The sequence below is a fragment of the Cajanus cajan genome, chromosome 4 (assembly GCF_000230855.2).
Source record: "Cajanus cajan strain Asha chromosome 4, NIPB_CcT2T_4, whole genome shotgun sequence".
Lineage (NCBI taxonomy): Eukaryota > Viridiplantae > Streptophyta > Magnoliopsida > Fabales > Fabaceae > Cajanus > Cajanus cajan.
Window position 1 is genome coordinate 69515491 of NC_138520.1, and position 19348 is coordinate 69534838.

The following is a 19348-nucleotide window of genomic DNA, read 5'->3' on the forward strand; positions in this document are numbered from 1 at the left end:
GCAGAGTTTATACTCGTTGGCAACGTTAACGTCGATTCATGAAGTTGAATATAAGAGAAATTAAAAAAAACAACAATTGAAATTTGGTTATATTAACAAACATGGACGACTCAAACCTCAAAATCTCAATCAATCGCAACATCTGAAAAGCAGCAGTATTACAATAAAGAATACCTATTATATTTCCATTCTCTAAAATAAAAAAATTGTGGGACAAAAAAGGCTCAAACCTCAAAAACTTGTCCAATATCAACACTATAGCACAACTGGAGTAGCGAAGAACCCTCTGCTAAATCTAAGGAATCTAACACTAGTGGTAATGATAGGATGTTACATATGCCACAAGACATCTCTCAATCAAAATGCTTACAAATGTATCATAACCTCAACCTAATTTTCCTAACTGATATGTGTAGAAGATCTGTAACCCATTAATGTATACCCTAAAAGCTATGATTTTATTAGAGGCTGAAGCCCATCACCTTCCCAGCCAAGCTTGAGCATTTGATCCACCACTTTCAAGCTTAACTGCAAACAATAAGTAACAGTATTAAATATTAATAGCCATTGAATGGAACAGTTTAGGCATTAGAACAATTGGTGGCGTCGATCAAAAAACGAAAGAACCAATTGGAGGGGCATAATTGAGAGACTGTAGGTATAATATTTTATGGTTTTCATGCACATTAAAAATTCACATCTCATCGAGGTCTGCTATCACCTAAACTTCTGATGTAGTCTCGGTCCGGGGAGGGAACCTTTTGTCGAAGAATCAAAACCAAATACATCTAAGGAGTTTTAAGTAGAATAATGGAAATTCCACACCATTTAAGGTCATTAGTGTAAAAGACAGAATACTTTGATTCTGCGCCATTGGCTCCCGAGAGACACAAAAATATCAAAATATGCCAACTGCCCAGGATTTTGGAATAAATCCAAACCGATCCAATCAAGATTATAAAATCTGATCTGTTTGAGAAAAAAAAAAATGAACCAATTCCCCTTACAAAAAGGGTTTGATTAACCAAACTATTCTTATATAGTGGATCAATTCAGTTTTTTTGATTTTTTTTTAAAACATTAATATAAAATAGATGACCAAACTACGCAAAACCGGTCCAATTTTAAAAAATTTGATATATTTTTTTAAAAAAGTTGAACTAATCCACTTTATAAAAATAATTCAGTTAATAAATCTATTTTTATAAAATGAATCAGTTCAATTCAGTTTGGATTTTTCAAAAACCCAACTAGTGGTTCCTAATAAAGTGCACTTGAACTAGTGAGTCCTAATAACGTGAACTTTTAAGAAACTAGACTACAAGTCAAATACATGAAAGTTTGTCCTGTTTACCGATTTATGAGTCGGGAAAAAACAAAAAATAAAAAACCTTCACTTCAAGAACCATTGATATTTGAAAATAAAGATTTAACTTACAGCTGGATCAGTGAATATTATCAATTGTTTATCCGAAGTAGAAACCAAAAGATTTGTGTTATCCTTGTTTAGAGCCAGAGCAGTGATATCCTGTCCTTCTCCCAGCCTCAATACATGAAATACCTACAAAAAATAGTATGACAGAGTAATTAGCATTTTGGGGCAGTCAGCCAAGGATGCATAGTCCAAGGGTAACAGCTACTACATATGAGAATCCCTTGCTTTGAGAAAACTTCCTTCTATTAAGCCACCCGCAAAAATGCATACTTTTTACTACAATAATTCTCCATCGAAAGGAATAAGTAAAAATTGATTTGATAGAAAATAAAGTGAGATTTAGAATGAAATTAAGTGAGAAATAGAAAGAAATTGATATTTTAAAATTGTATTTTATATAGTTAAATATTTCTATAAAAATAAATTATTTAAACAATTAAATTTTTATCTTTTACCAACTTTTTTCAAATATACATATTCATTTCAATTTTATTATAAGAATCAGTAACATAATCAGTTATGTTATTGAAACATTTAATTCTTTTTTTAATATTATATATAATAAATTAATATAAACATATTAAAATTTATAAAAATACATATTTTATTAAATTTTTATTTTAAATTATTTAAATATAAATAATATATATAATCATATATATATATATATTTATACAATTGATTACATAATCAACTATGATATATAATAATAAATTATATATAATTTATATTATTTAATTAAGTAATGTTATTTAAATTATATTCTTTGGTTATCAACTTCGAGACAATGTAAACTATGATCATGAACAAAAAAAACAAAAATAAATTATATTGTAATTCTAAGTCATATATTTAAAATTTAAATTGTATGAATGTGTCACCCATAATTGATTATGGGGTTTCTTTAATTTGAAACCATAATCAATTATGGTTTCAGACTCAAGAAACCTATAATTGACTATGGATGTTTACCATTTTCGTAATAAATGACGTGAGAGTAGTTTTACCAGCGAGTTTTCAAAACTCCACTCAAATCCTGTCGCGTGAGTGAAAATAAATCTTGTTGGGGCACACTAAAATTCTCATAAATCTATTTAAATCATCTATTCTAAACACTCATGTTCTTTTTTAATTCTATGATAATCACTTTCTTTTCAACTCCCTACTAAATCAGCTACCCCAAACACAGGCTAAAAAACAGGAAATAAAGCTTGCTTTGATTGTTTCTCTTCCTGATTGAATACTTGGTTATGGTGCTTGAAAATCAGAAATAAAATGTAGCAAAAATGCAGAAATTTAAGGTTGTAAAATGCACATGTAAATTTATATTTGCAAATTAATTCAGTACCTCCAGAGTGTGCATATCCAGGAAGCAAATTGATGGTGATGGAACATCTATTCGGTCGTTTTCACAAGTTTCTTCTGATTCTGACTCAAAATCAACAACACCTGATTTGTTCAACTGCGAATTCGGACTGTTATTATAGGCTCTACCATTTTCAAGGGAATTAATTCCAATCAAGGCACTCATCCCATCAACTGAAATTTCCATGCAACTGATATTGCAAAAGAAAGATAATTGTGCTCTTGCAATCGGAGTACCATTGAGAGTAAAAGTACTGAGAGTATGCTGTGATTCATTCCAAGTCATTACAACCCCTTCAGAGGAAAGGCAGACAATATGGGCCTCCACACCATCCAGCCTTCTAATTAAACGTCCCCTTCTTATAGAGTGTAAGAGGACATCGGACGAATGGGAGCAAGAAACAACTATTCCGAGATCCGAGTTAACACAACAACTAAGTATTTCACTGTGGTGCCCCCGAAGTACCTGCATAGGACCCTCAATTCGACGCCTCCGGTCTTTTTCTAATGAGTTACTGGTTGAAGATGGTGTGCCTGTCCCGGAGGAATGTTCTGATACGACACTTGAGTGAGACGCAAGTGCCCTATGTATTCTCCAGAGTAAAACTGTTGTGTCTCTGGATCCAGTCACTAGGTAGTTACTATCAGGTGAAAGACCGAGGCAAGTTACTGGAGCACAATGTGCATAAGCTGTTTCTAATGTTTTGGCTCCATCTGAGGATATTAGCCTAATACTATTATCAGCATGCCCACCTAATAAATCAGAAACAAAACTTCAAATTAGGTGTCAAACACCAAATATGCAAAAGCAACTACTACAAAATGTAGTCCAAGTTTCTAAGACCCTGAAAGAGCCAAGAGGATGATGAAAAAGATATAATTTATTTTAAACAAAAAACAGATGAACTATTTCCTGGTAAAGGTTTTAGCAATCCTACACATCCCAGGACTTGGAAATATGGCAATTCAAGTCAGCAATGCACATCATCAATCAAATTTAAGATACATCAAAGGTCAAGAACAAAAGAGAATATAAAAACCATATCATTCATATATCTAGACAGTGAATAATTATATTCTATTATTATTATTACTATTATTATTATTATTATTACTATTTCTATAATTGTAAATTTACAAGATTTGATTGACGATTTTGAATATGCTAGCTTGGACTACCACAGTACCACAACATTTGGAACTAAAATTTTAGCACCAGTCAGGGCTTCTCATTTCCCAATTGCCAGACATTATGGGTTACAGACCTACAGAAAATGGTTTCATCTGTATTGTAGGTATTAAATATGACCATCATGCCTAAAATTTCCATGTTGAAGGAAAGTTTCATTAAAAAATTATCTAGCAGCTCTATCAAAATGCCTGCTATTGAACGAGAGAGAAAAGGAAAATAATATTTCTAATTTTATTGAAATGAATTGGATACTTGAATCAATTTACAAACTGATACTTTTACAAGAGTTAAACTAACTCAACTGATTAGCCTGTACACTGTTGTAAATATCATAGATATTTAGGAGATAAAAATCATCTCTAAATATCTTTAGATATTTGTTTTCCTATTTCCTTATTATTGTTATTTCCTTTTTTAAGCATAGTTATTTACTTTATAGAAAGGGAGATTACGAAATGTACAAAATACACAATTAATATACAATTTCCTTCTTTCCAACTTGGTATTAGAGCCTATCCTAGATTCATTAAAGGGTCACCTACCATTTATCTACACACTAAACTCAATAGTGCTGAGCATGAGGGAGTACATTGAGAAAAACTCAAGTTTCAAATTGTTTTGTTTCTACTGCTTAATACTGGTGTTATTGTTCACCATTATTGCTTATGGGACCAATTGTTGCAACTTCTCTTTGCTGGTCATAAATTAAAAAAAGATATGTTTGTCTGCCAATCATCATGCACCAGCCATCATGGTACTACTGTTCAAACAATACTAATCATACATGTATTGTTGACGCAATATTGTTCATCATGCGATCAACACTGTTCACTAGGATATTTGAATCTTCATTGAGGAGGAATTGAAGTGTTTCCAAACCCTCTTTGATTCCATGAGTAAGCCCTTTGATTCATGTGTTTGACCATGAAGGGTAAAAGTTCATTTAATATTTCTAGTTCTGTTTCCCAAAGCATATGGATTCTTGATTTAAGGGCAATAAACCACATGATCACGCTCCCTACACAATTTACAACATACAATAGAGCACCTGACAACTTATTACAAGTGCTAATGGAGACGTGTTCCTATTGTTGTTGGATCTGACAGCATTCAACTTCAGTCATCTCTATCCCTACAAAATGTTTTTCATGTCTCTAAATTAGCTAATAATCTCATTTCTATACATATACTTACTTAAGATTAAAATTGCTCAATAACTTTTTTTCATTCTCATTGTGCCTTTCATGGCCTTGCATCGGGGAAGACAATTTTAATTGCTAAAGAGCATTGTGGATTGTATTTCTTATTACATAAAAAAGATGACTATTAAAAAAAAACAGATGTCTTCCAATCAACAGCTAACCTTAGATACTTGGGCTGCTTTGCAAATTTGGCTTCATCACAAGGGTCTTGGACATCCTCTGTTTGGTTTACTTAAATCTCTATTTCCACATTTGTTTACAAAAGAGTCTGTTAAGTCCTTTAACTGTGATATTTGTTAGGTTTCTAAGCACCGTTTATCCTCTTTACCTAATAATAAAAGTGTTTCTCCTTTTGATCTTGTCCATTCTGATGTTTGGGGACTTATTGTTGAATCTATTTCAAGAACTAGATGGTTTGTAACTTGCATTGATGATTGTACCTACTTGACGTGGACTTACCTTATGAAACACAAATTTGAGGTTTGCTAAATATTTGTTAATGTTTTCCGTCTTGTCAAAAATCAATTTTGTTATTCCACTAAAAGAATTTGATTAGATAATGGAACTGAATATGTTATTCTTGAATTTTCTAAATTTGTTATAGAGCAACGTATTATCCATGAATTAACTTGTGTTAATACTCCCCAACAAAATTAGGTCACAGAAAGAAAAAATTATCACCTACTTGAGGTCGCAAGGGCCCTATTCTTTCAAATGCCTATCCCTAATGTCTATTGGGGAGAAGTTGTCCAAACTGTCACGTATCTAATTAACAAGAATTAGTCCAATTGAACACATTTTATCATTCAATGTCATGTGTTAGGGTGTGTTGCATTTGTTCATTCTCATAGTCCTCATTGTGGTAATTAGACCAAGAGCTGTCAAATGTGTCTTTACCCCAAACAAAAAGGGGGTACAAGTGTCATCTCCCTCAAAGTTGTCGATTTTATGTTTCAAAGGAGTACATTTCATGGAACCATTAAATGGAGACATTAGAGAGAAACTCAACTTGGGTGGTTATTGTTAAACCCAAAGACAAGAAAGTTGTAATGTGCAGATGGATATACATGGTGAAGTGTAAATTTGATGGGCCATTTGTTTGATACAAGGCAAGATTGGTGGTAGCCTAAGGGTACACATATACCTATGGCACTGGCTATAAGGAGACATTTACTCCTGTAGCAAAAATGGATAAAGTAAGAATTATCCTCTCCCTAGCATTCACTTTGATTGGGATCTATAACAATTTGCTGTTAAAAATGCCTTTCTGCATGAAAATCTGGAGGAGGAAGTTTACATGGAGATTCCCCCAAGATTTGAATCTCAAGGTGTAAAGAACAAAGCGTATAGGTTGATAAAGGCTTTGTATGGTCTCAAACAATTTCCCTGAACATGGTTTGGAAGATTTCCTCACCATGATGAAGTCCTTTAGATACAAAGTTAAGGTGATCATACTCTATTCATAAAACATTCTACTAATGGCAAATTCACTCTTCTCTTAGTGTATATAAATGATATGAACGTTGTAGGAGATGATGAGGTAGAGAAACTAATTATGAAAGAAAAATTGGCTACTCATTTTGAAATGAAGGAGATGGGAAAGCTTAAGTATTTCCTTGGAATAGAGGTTGTCTATTCTAGGAAAAACATTTTTATTTCTCAAAGGAAATATGTACTAATCTTTTGAAGAGAATTGGGATGCTAGACCCACAGGTGCCCATTGAGAAAAACAAGATTGGAAGTTAAAAACGTCCACCTGTAGAGAAATCCCAATACTAGAGATGAGTTGGGAAGTTGAATAATCTATAACACACTAGGCCTGTTATTGCCATTTGCTATTAGAGTGGTTAGCTAATTTATGCATTGCCCCTATTAGAGACATCTTTAGACAGTTGAGAGGATTCTCTCGTATTTGAAGGCAAGTCCAACGAAGGAATTATTTAAAAGAGAAGGTTCATTATCCATGGACATATACACTGATGTTGAGTAAGCAGGGCTAGTCATAGATAGAAGATCCATTTCTGATTATTGCATGTTTCTTGGTGAAAATCTGGTAATATGGAGAAGTAAGATCTAGTGCATAAATTGAGTTTCAAGCTAATGGCATATGACATATGTGAAGGATTATGGATGAAAATTATTCTCAAAGACCTTAAAAGTTAAATATGGGGGTCCTATGAAATAGCAAGTTCTATATAAGTAAACTTTATATTAAGAATCAGATAATAGAAAAGAATAATTGACTGAAACCTTGTGTATCAATACACACCATATGAATGTTTATATAGATTTATTTCATAGATTACATATAAATATAAAAGATATGATTTCTTATAATCTCTAAGATATTATCTCTACATACTATATTTAAAATCAAGATAAGATGATAGCTAAGATTCTTAATACTCCCCCTCAAGCTGGAACATATAAGTCAAATGTGAATAGCTTGTTACTAATGTATTCAATTCTAGGTCTTCTCAAGGGTTTAGTGAAGACATCTACTAGTTGGTCAGCAAAGTTGACAAATCTTGTAACAATATCCCCTAACTCGACTTTTTCTCTAATGAAGTGACAATCAACTTCAATATGTTTGGTTCTTTCATGAAAAACTGGATTAGAGGTAATATGAAGTGCAACTTGGTTATCACACGAGAGTCATCTTTATCTTTTCTTCAAATCTAAATTCTCTAAGGAACTGTTTCAACCATGAGTTCACAAGTTACTAATGTCATGGCCCTGTATTCTATTTCAGCAATTGATCTTGCCACAACAATTTGCTTCTTGCTTTTCCGAGAAATTAGGTCCCACCAATCAACACACAATATCCAGATGTGAATCTCCTATCATCGGGTGAACCGGCCCAATCAACATTTGAATATCCAACTATATTAGAGTGTCCCTTATCCTTATAAATGAGACTTTTGCCTGGGAATTTCTTAATGTATTTAAAAATCCAAATAATGACATTCCAATGGTCTTGGCAAGTAGAATTCAAGAATTGACTCACCACACTAACAACAAATGTAATGTCGTGTCGAGTGACCTTGCTGTAATTTAGTTTTCCAACCAGCCTTCTATATCTTCCAAGACCTACATACATGGTTCACTTTTGAAACCTTCTTTTGCCCGGTAGACCCACTATCTTCGAAGAACAATTTTCTTTTTTTGCAAACCATGTTAATTTTTGATTCGCTTCCATTTGGTGAGAACCCTCCTTTGACAATATTTTCGACGACTGCCACCACTGTCGCTATCGTGTCCGCAACTACCGTTCAAACCAAAACCACCATCACAACGCTTGCTAGAAGTCGATCTACACAAATCTGACCACCATAGAACATGTTAGCCACCCACGTGCTCTCACGAGCCGTTTCTCTCATGTGTTGCACTCAACCAAACAATGTTGTGTTCTGGCATGTGGTGATGTGTGAGATTCCCTCTCCAACCACACCTCTCATCATTGGGTCGTGCAAACTTGTTTGCTCCTATCCTTTAAGTTTTGCATTGATTGGAGCTCGTTTGGTGTGTTTTTGCTTAAAAACACACTTTTCTCTCTCTCCTCTTTTTGCAGGTACCATGGCTACAGTAAGACCCCCTTCATCTACCAAGCCAGACCTGACAATTTCCTCTAATATTCCACTCCCTATTGAGTAATTAGATGTAATAAATTATTCCACTTGGGCCTTTGAAATCACTTTGTGGATCATTGGTTTGGACTATGAAACTCATCTCACTACTAATATTGACTCATTACCTACTAGTGAATGTGGTGCATGGAAGAAGGTTTATGCACAACTATGTAGTATTATTAAGTCCACCATTCATTCTTCTCTCAAACCGATCTTTCTCTCGTATGACACTCGTAATTCAGTTTGGAGTGAGGCACGTGCATTATTCACCAATGATACACAATGCTTATATGGAGTATGTAAAGACTTGATAACATTGTTGGCACTGCGATGACTTGAAGGCACTATGTCTGCATACGTTGAGCATATACATGCAGCTCTCCATGCATTCAATAACCTCCTTCCACCTGCTGCCTCTAACCCCATTGAAGCTAAACTGGAGTTAGAGATCCGTGGCACGTTCTTCATGACTTTGACACTTTATGGATTGCAATCTAAGTAGTCGAGTACAAGAGACCAAATCCTTGGGTCTCTGATCACCCCAATGATGACATCTGTAATATCTGCACTTCTTAGGGTTCCCTCCAAGTCAATGGTTGAAGCCTTGCCTTCTATAGGAGATACCTTTGCTATGGCCTCTCATAGCAATAACTCTAGTCGCTCTGATACCATATTAAGAATCAGAGAATAGAGAAGAATAATTGACTGAAACCTTGTGTATCAATATACACCTAATGAATGTTTATATAGATTTATTTCATAGATTACACATGAATATAAAAGATATGATTTCCTATAATCTTTAAGATATTTTATCTACATACTATATTTAAAATCAAGATAAGATAATATTAAGATAAGATGATATCTAAGATTCTTAACACTTTATAACATCAACAGAATCCCACACATTAATGGTTCATACCCAAACGAAGGAATACAAGGAGAGCTGAATATATAGGGAACCTTTTCTAAAAAACAACAGTGAGAGAAAAGAGAGAAAACGGTTGTAAAAGCAACCAGCAGAGAGAGAAAAATTAGAGAGGTGGCAGGACAGCTGTCCACTAAAAAGATTCTGAAGATATCCTAAAGATATCACAGAATGCAAAAAGCAAAAAGCACAAACAAACAAATATTCCCTTTTGTTGTAACCCATATACACTAACAGCCCCCCTCAAACTCAAGGTGAAGTTTTGACACAAAAACTTTGCACTTTGAGTTTGTTCCTAAGAACTTCAAACCGAGCAGCAGACAAAGGCTTAGTAAGAAGATCAGCCCATTGATCAAGAGCTGGTATGTGATAAACTAGAAGTTGCTTGGATAGGACTTTGTCACGAACAAAGAACACATCAATCTCCATGTGCTTTGTTTTGCTGTGGAAAACAGGATTGTGAGCAATGGCCACCGCGCTTTGATTGTCACAGAGTAAAGTAGGTGTAGAAAAGGGAACCTTAAGTTCCTGCAAAAGGGCTTGAATCCAAGTTAATTCAGCAGAGGCTTGGGCTATACTGCGATATTCAGCTTCTGTGCTGGACCGAGCAATAACACGCTGTTTCCTGGACCACCAAGATATCAAATTGGGTCCAAAAAAGATAGCAGAACCAGAAGTGGACCTCCTGTCATCAATATCAGAGGCCCAATCAGCATCACAAAAGGCAGTGAGAGAGATGGGGCCGTTTACAGCAGCAGGTTGCATATGAAGACCATAAGAGAGTGTGCCTTTTAAATACTTGAGGATACGTTTGACAGCCACCCAGTGAGAGTCAAGAGGAGTAGCCATAAATTGACAAACTTTGTTAACAGCAAAACTGATTTCAGGTCTTGTAAGTGTAGCATACTGTAAGGCACCAACAACAGATCGAAAAAAAGTGGGATCATGAAAGAAGTCATTCCCAGACCTGGACAATTTGCAGTTAGAGAACATAGGAGAAGGAGCACCATGAGCTTCAGCCAAATTAGTTTTAAAAAGAAGGTCTCGAATGTACTTGCTTTGAGTCAGAACCAGAGACTTGTCAGGCAAGTGTTTAACCTCAATACCTAGAAAGTAATCCAAGCTTCCCAATTGCTTTAAAGAGAAAATTGAGTCAAATTGGTTGGTGATTTGTTGAATGAGCAAAGAAGAGCTGCCAGTGATAATGATGTCGTCCACATAAACTAGAATAAAAATGGTATGAGTTTGATGTTGGTACTGAAACAGAGATGGATCACATTTGCTAGCTTGAAAGCCAAACCGAGTTAGAGTCAATTTTAATTTGTTAAACCATTGACGAGGAGCTTGTTTCAAGCCATAGAGGGCCTTGTTTAGCTTGCAAACCAGACTCTTATCCCCAGCTTCAAATCCAGGAGGCTGCACCATGTAAATAGTTTCTTCCAAAGTGCCATTCAGAAAAGCATTATTTACATCAAGCTGAAATAGATTCCAATTATTGGTGAGAGCAAGAGTAAGAATAATGCGAATAGTTATAGGTTTAATAACAGGGGAGAAAGTCTCATGAAAATCAAAACCATGCACTTGATGAAAACCCTTTGCAACTAGCCGAGCTTTGAGCTTATCTATAGAGCCATCAGCATTTTCCTTGACTCTGAAAACCCATTTACATCCAACTGCTTTGCGATCAGATGGCAGAGAAACTAAATCCCAAGTATGATTGAGCATTAAGGCATTGTACTCTTGTTGCATAGCAGAGAACCAGTTAGGATCAGCAAGAGCTTGCTTAACAGTTTTAGGTTCACTGTGAGCTAAGAACAGGGATGGATGTATCCGAGGATTATGAAAGCCAGATTTAGACCTAGTTTGCATAGGATGGTTATTAATGGTTCTTGGTATACTGGCAGGGGCAGTGGAAGAGGTAGGAGAAGAGACATTTTGTGAGGAAGACTCAGGAGATGAAGGAGATACATTTTGGGAAGAAGACACGGAAGGAATGATTGATACACTTGAATCACCAATTTGAGAAGGCAAAGGAGGCTGCTGGGAGAGAACAGTTGAAGTGGTGCAAGGAGGAGACAAATCTGGATTGAGATTGAAATATTGACATGGAGAGACATTTTGTGTAAGGCTTGGCTGAAACAAATCTGTGTAAGGAAACCTATGTTCATTAAAGATGACATCCTTTGAAATGTAAATTCGGCCAGAAGAAGAGAGACATTTATACCCTTTGTGAGAGTTTGAGTATCCCAGAAAAACACACTCCTGGGATCTGAAATTAAGTTTATGACTGGCATATGGTCTTAAGAAAGGAAAACAAGCACAACCAAAGGTTCTTAAGAATTTGTAATCTGGTGATTTGTTGAATAAAGTAGTGAAAGGAACATTAAAGTTTAATGCAGCAGAAGGCAATCTATTGATAAGATAAACAGCAGTGGTAAAAGCAAAATCCCAAAATTTTAGAGGTAAGGAGGCATGATGAAGAAGGGTGAGACCAATTTCAACAATATGTCTATGTTTCCTTTCAACCACACCATTTTGATGATGTGTGTGGGGACAAATCACTCTATGTTGGATTCCATTTGTGGCAAGAAAGGAAGTAAAAGCTCGGTATTCCCCTCCCCAATCAGATTGAACACTTTTAATTTTGGTGTTGAATTGTAATTCAGCCATAGCCTTAAATTGTTGAAAAACAGATAGAGTTTCAGCCTTTGATTTTAAGGGATATATCCAGGTGTATTTAGAGAAAGCATCAATAAAGGCAACATAGTAAAGATAACCAGAAAAAGATGTAATGTGAGATGGTCCCCATAAATCAGTGAAAATTACATCCAAGGGGGCAGAATATATAGTTTGAGATGCAGAAGAAGGAAGTCTACGAGATTTTCCAACACAACAAGATGAACAAAATTCAGTAACATGTGTATTTGATGAGAGAAGGTTACATTGTGTAAGAACAAGCTTAAGAACATGAGAATTAGGATGACCAAGTCTAGTATGCCACATAGTGGAAGAACTAGATACATCAGAATTTTTATTGAAATTGAAACTATCTAAGACTGCAGAAGGTGAAACAGCAGACTGAGAGGGTATTTGAGCTGAAGAAGAGACCAATGCCGAGGGACCTTGGAGCTTTAGATGAGGAAAAGAATAAAGCCCATCAGCACCAACAACACCTTGAAGAAGAACCTCATTGGTGTCCTGAGATTTGACAAGACAATGATTAGCATGAAACTCAAAGAAAACACAATTGTCTTTAGCAAACTTACTGACACTCAACAGATTTTTGGTGATAAGAGGAACATGGAGAAGATTATTCAGGTGAAACTTAAATTGAGAGTTGATAGGAGAAATAAAAATGGAAGTACCAGAACCATTGATTTGCAAACCTTGACCATTTCCTATGAAAATTTGGTCTGGACCATCAAAATGCTCAAGTTGATGAATGTTCTGAGGCTCACCAGTAACATGAAATGAAGCACCAGAATCAGGAATCCATGAAGAGTTAGCACCTGGTTGAGAAGTATTAGCAACCATAGCACTTGGTGTGACATTAACACGAGCCTCCTGGCTGGGCTGTTTCGGATTAGGATTCACCCAAGTGTTGGAGCCTTTAAGATTTGAAGAAGAAGTGACCTGCACAGGCTGCAGTGTGGTAGGATCATACAGAACAAGGGATTCTGCAGGTTGATAATTAACATCAGCTCTATAGAAACAAACATTGGCAGTATGGCCATACTTGAAGCAAATCTGGCACTGGAAATTAGCAAAACGACCACCACGGCCTCTGCCCGAACCTCGACCACCACGACGCCCACTGTGACCACCACTAACACTGCCACGAGAATAACCCTGAGTGTAATTAATTGAAGGAGAAAAGGATTGCTTACGAAACCGGTTAGCTCTTGACTCATGAGCAAGAAGAAGAGCTTCCACTTCAGCAATAGGAGGAGTGACAAACTTGCTTTCAATAACAGAGACCACAGGTGCATACTCCTGAGGCAGACCTTCAAGAACAGCATCAACATATTCTTCAAGAGACACAGGACTCCCAACTCCAGCAAGTTCATCAGCAATAGTTTTAATTTGAGTCAGAAAATCACGCATAGACTGACCATCAAGAGTGGTGGAACGCAGGTCAGTGCAGAGCTGTCGAGCACGAGCTTTAGTTTGAGTATGAAAATACTCGTGAACCTTGTCCCACACTTGATAAGAGTGAACGGAGCCAATGACACGGGAAAGGATAGACTTCGAGAGCGTCGATTGCAGCCATGTGAGAAGCATTTGATCCTGGACCTCCCAGGTTTCATATGCTGGATTAACAATATCAGAATCACGATCAGCATCTGTCAGATACCGGGGTGGAATTTGCGGATTAACCACAAACCGTTGAAGTTTGTGGGATTTGATGACTGGTTCGATCTGCTGCCTCCAGTGAAGATAATTTGAATCATCAAGTTTTTCAGCTATGGAGTTGGAGAAAAATTGTGAAAAGGGAGAGGAATTATTTGAAGTTGCCATAGAAGAGATGAGGAAGAAAAATTAAGATCCGGGTACAGGATCAGAAGGCTCTTGATACCATGTTAGATAAAATCAAGAGAGGTAAAATGTAATAGTGAAGTTTTATTATCATTGATGCTTACGAAGGAATACAAGGAGAGCTGAATATATAGGGAACCTTTTCTAAAAAACAACAGTGAGAGAAAAGAGAGAAAACGGTTGTAAAAGCAACCAGCAGAGAGAGAAAAATTAGAGAGGTGGCAGGACAGCTGTCCACTAAAAAGATTCTGAAGATATCCTAAAGATATCACAGAATGCAAAAAGCAAAAAGCACAAACAAACAAATATTCCCTTTTGTTGTAACCCATATACACTAACATTCCCTATAATTGATAAATGAAATCATATAATTAATTCAAAATGTAAATGGAATAATCTAATTAATTCAAAATAATGAAAGGCATGAGTATAAATCCATCATAAGAGCTCATCTCATAAAATAAATACAAGAGGCAGCATTTCTAAACAATCTTTTCTAGATTTACCAGTAATAACTTCTTTGTTGCATGTTATAGAAACAATAGCTTGGCTTCTAATTCCAGAGACAGCAAATGCTACTGCTTGGGGGAATTGCCACTCCGCACCAGATGCAGCTGGCGCTTTGAACATGCGTATAAGTGAACCACCAGCAGAGGCTAATGTAGCTTTTCTATGTTGAAAGAGGAAAGGAGTACCCTGGCCATCTGGTGTATTTGGTTGCCACTTGTGTTGTGCAACATGAGCTGCTGGTGCATTCATATCAACAACCACAACTGTATCTGAAGATGCATGAATGGCAGCTGCAGGAAGATTGCAGCGTTCTGGGAATGGAACAGCATACGGTTTGACTTCTTTTGGGTTGCGGAATATTGTCTGATGAAAACAATATGCATTGTAGTTATGTTCACATCCATTCATGATCAACCATTAAGGAAACATGAAACAATTACAGGACATCTCAACTCTTCATTAGAGGTTTTGGCACAACTCAAGTACTCAACATTGAAAATGACATTGTATTTACATGTTCTACATCTGAGCACAGTAACTCTTTCATGAACAATCATAGTCAAAAGTTTCCAAAATTTAATGGCAACAAATAGTATTTACATTGCTTTAGATATCAGGTATCCCAACACACCTTAAAAGATCAATATATTTCCTAAAAATACTATTAGTGAGTAGGCTTATTAGTGACAAATATTGAAAACTGAGCATTCTGAGTTCCAACAGGCATGGAATTCCTCGACTGTGTAAGAGGGTCCAATAAAATGTACAGCAAAGAGAGCTGGATCAACAAGAGAGAATAATGAGATTATTTGACTTAAATTGCAAGCAACTTGAAGTCAAATGAGTTCACACCTTGTTGTGAATACTAATAGTCAACACAGATGCAGATTATGAGAAAAGTACAATATTGGAATGAAGTGTAAATGTTGTTTACTTTAAGATCCCCAAGAGTACAAACTAGTTCACCAAGAATGCCAAATAACTAGTTCCGCAAGGAAACCACAGTAGAACAGTTGAGAAAAGGCTCGGAGAATATTCAGAGGATACACCAACAACAACACACATCAATGGTCTATGCCATTAGGTTTAAACCACCCTTATATAATAAATTAGAGTATTCAATCTAGAGTGAGATAATTTCTCATCAAATAAATCAGAAGGATAAGAAACAAAAAAATAACAAGGGGTTTTCCTTTTAGGGGATTGAGATGGGGGGAGGGGGGAAGCCTAGCATGTATTGGTGCTAAGTCAATATGTAATTTCTCAATAAAAGCTGTCTAACTGATAGAGAACTAGCAGTTACCTGTAAATGCAGAACTTCTGCTAATGGCATTTTCTTCAAGTGAGGAACAGTCAAAAGTTGGGATGGTGTTTGTCCAAAATAAGCAATCTGATCTTGTATGGCACGCTGTTGTACCTTTACTTGTCATGAATAAAAGAAAATATTAAGTTACATAAACATGAGTAAATTATTATTTGTTTAGTATGATGCAACAAAACAGGTAAAGTTATAAGGGCTAATTACATAGCCTTCCCCTGATATTAGTAGTAATTACACTTGAACTCTACTTGTTTCAGAAATTACACCTAACTTCCTTGCACGTCCTTTATTTTGTTATTTGTAGGGTATTAATTGTATGGTTTGTACATATAAATAAGGGAGGCATATGCAATTATTTTAGCAGAATAAAAAAATCAATGCATAAGAATCATATATGATATAAGGAATGTAAATATAGTTATTGAATCAAGCAAGGTCTAGGAGAACTGCTAACCTCAGGGAAGGTTAGAGTAATTATACCGATTTATAATGCATAGATTTAATGCATGATGAAATCCATTTGTCTCAACTACCCAACAGAGAACGTTTTTTGTGCTAAAAGTATTAAATAGAAGGATTTACAGATACCTTAATTACCATAATTACATAACATTATACAATGTATAATTATCATAATTGCATATTATGCAACTCTTTTAGGGATTGCATTTTACTCAAACAAATAATTGAGTTGAAAATATGGAGATGTGAAGGAGACATACTGGGTCGGAGATTTTATCAAGATCCACTGTCCCTTCATAGGTAGTATAAAAGAAAACGTTATTTGCTGTAACAGCTTCCTTGCCCCGTTGCTTATACCTGTGGGGACCAACTCACTAACTTAAACAATATGTAAATTATCAAGGAACTATTATTAAGGATAATTTAATAGAATAGTCGTAGATACAATGGCAAAACAAACTTATGGAAAAAAAAAAAACAGGCCAAAGCATATGCATGCACATTAAAAATGGGGTGAAATTAAAAAATAGTTAGAAACCTACCCAAATATGAGGTCAATCCACTCATGCAAATGAGCAGATACATACTCACTCTCTAGAGCCTTTCGGTGCTTATGAATAAAATCAACTGGATTTTCAGCCCAAGCAGGAAGTTTTACAGTATCTAATATGGCAGAAGTAAGCTATTAACCATGACATGCATTTGTGAGTATACAAAAATGTCTTCATAAAAAAAAAAAAAACTAAGGCAGAAAATATCAATGAATATACCAAGCTTTCCTCCCATTTGTGTTGTGCCAAAATCAATTGAATTTTCATTTGTGAGGACCTCAGGTTGATAAAATAGCTCAGGGACCTAAGAAATGAAAATAAAACACTGTTTAGGATAACAGTTTCGATAAAACCATGATTAACGTTCAATATCAATAATAGCATTAATGCCTATGGAAGTCACCCAGAGAAAAGCCCGTTAATGTACACAAGTATATCAACCTATTATGTTGTAAAAATTATATACATACCAACTCCTTTACATCACTCATGTCCTCAAGAATTCCATTCCAAGTAGCAGAAATATCTGAAAACATCCGATCTGCATGATCAAATTTTCCACCTTGCAGCTGGATTGCAAGGGTTGTGAACGGTTCAACCCTAACAAGATAATACAAAACCTGTAAAAGAAGATAATAAATATTAATTACTCCAGAATCAGTAGCTAAAAGATTCATATAAGATAACAGCATTTACATACTGGGCAATAACATCTATTGCTGTTGTATTTTGAAACAGAAGTGAAAAACCAGGCATCAGAAGTCTTAGTAATTACAAATAATAGTACACATAAAAAGGAGGATTGAATTCAAAAGGAAAAGAGACACTGAAGCAGACAGCAAAATACCAAGAAAGCACAACCTTAAGGGTAATAATCTTTCACATATTGATTTAGTTCTTTGTTTTGGGCCAATAAACATATCTCTCGGACTAACTAGATCGAAACTGTTTATGATAATTTACTTCTGTAAATTGCAAGTCCACTTAAGTACTTGGATTTTAATTGCTTAAATGTTAAGTATTCCTTAATGAACTATTATTAGCAAGTTTAATTCTATATAGGATCAGAGCTTCTTCCCTTGATAATAAGAGCTCTATTTAAAAGGATGTTATGTTCATTTCTTCAATGATAAATTTTATTAGCATTGATGAATAAAAAAGCAAGATAAGCCTATGTTGTTGATGACGATGATGATGAATAAAAATAAGTTTTAGTAATGAATGTTTTATGAATATTATTCAGCGAAATGCTTCCAATTTGGTTGCAAAATGCAATCAAAACCAACATGAGTTGGTGCCTAAGAAATTATAGATATGGGGTCTGAGCTTGTGAGGAGATTCTTCTTATTTTAGTTTTGTATAATATTTACACCTTCAATGACACACAATAATAGGCAATCAGCAATAAGAAATCATTGTATCAAAAACTAATTGATTTACTTGAATCTTCCCCCAAACCCTTTATCCCTAAAAGCCTGAATCTACTGTTTAAAGAACCTACAAAGCCTCCGATTCCGATTAATTGTTTGCATTATTGCCTTAACCTAAAGAAACACACCAACCCTCCTACCATTAATTTCTCAGAGAAACATATAACGAACCAATAATGAGAAAACCCTGTCAGTCACAGTCCTACATTACACACACAAAAAGGGAGGAGCCAAAACAATCAATTTAAACTTATATGAAAATGATTTACTAAAAGGCCATTACTATAATAATAGTGTAAAGCTACCTTTTGAAATCATATGCTCCAAGGGAAATATATCCCAATTTAGGGTCAATTCATTTTCATTCATAACTGAATAGTTTCTCTGTGCAATTATGTTAATATGATGCAACAATTATGCTAGCATCATCTGGACATAAAAAATTCACACACACAACACAATACAATCAAACATCAAATTAGATCTGTGCAACGTGTTCAATTAATCTTAGAATAGTGAATTTAAGCCTAACTCAACCCTACAAAACCGGCTTGTAAGGTGAGGGTTGCTTTCCACTTATATACTATTCAATTGCCTAATCTCTAGTCGATGTGGGACTTGGATTTTTTTTAATACACTCCTTCACATCCAGCACTATTGAGCTTGGTACGTGGATAAATGGTGGATGACCCTTTTTAATGATCTAGGATTGACGGGACTTGAGCTAAGTAGCGGTAGCTTGTGACCCGAGTGGGGGCAATAAGATGATGGGAGAAGCGGTATT

At 35.3% G+C, this 19348-nt stretch overlaps 1 protein-coding gene across 3 annotated transcripts in view; it reads right to left on the reverse strand.

Moving 5' to 3' along the window:
* Positions 1 to 60: 60 nt before the first annotated feature.
* The window catches only part of LOC109801936 (WD-40 repeat family protein / beige-like protein), a 51478-nt gene continuing 32190 nt past the window's right edge, over positions 61 to 19348 (reverse strand). Inside the window, exons 24-32 of one of the 3 annotated variants that reach the window (XM_083072931.1) lie at positions 17605 to 17754; positions 17354 to 17438; positions 17126 to 17246; positions 16844 to 16940; positions 16104 to 16217; positions 14797 to 15163; positions 2784 to 3553; positions 1439 to 1561; positions 61 to 528 (exon numbers count right to left, since the gene is read on the reverse strand). In XM_083072931.1, coding sequence (XP_082929057.1) covers positions 451 to 528; positions 1439 to 1561; positions 2784 to 3553; positions 14797 to 15163; positions 16104 to 16217; positions 16844 to 16940; positions 17126 to 17246; positions 17354 to 17438; positions 17605 to 17754 — 1905 coding nt within the window. In that variant the 3' untranslated portion in view covers positions 61 to 450. Of the gene's footprint in view, positions 529 to 1438; positions 1562 to 2783; positions 3554 to 14796; positions 15164 to 16103; positions 16223 to 16843; positions 16941 to 17125; positions 17266 to 17353; positions 17439 to 17604; positions 17755 to 19348 lie in introns of those variants that run through there. The other 2 variants (XM_083072932.1, XR_014433354.1) reach the window with 2 other exon arrangements.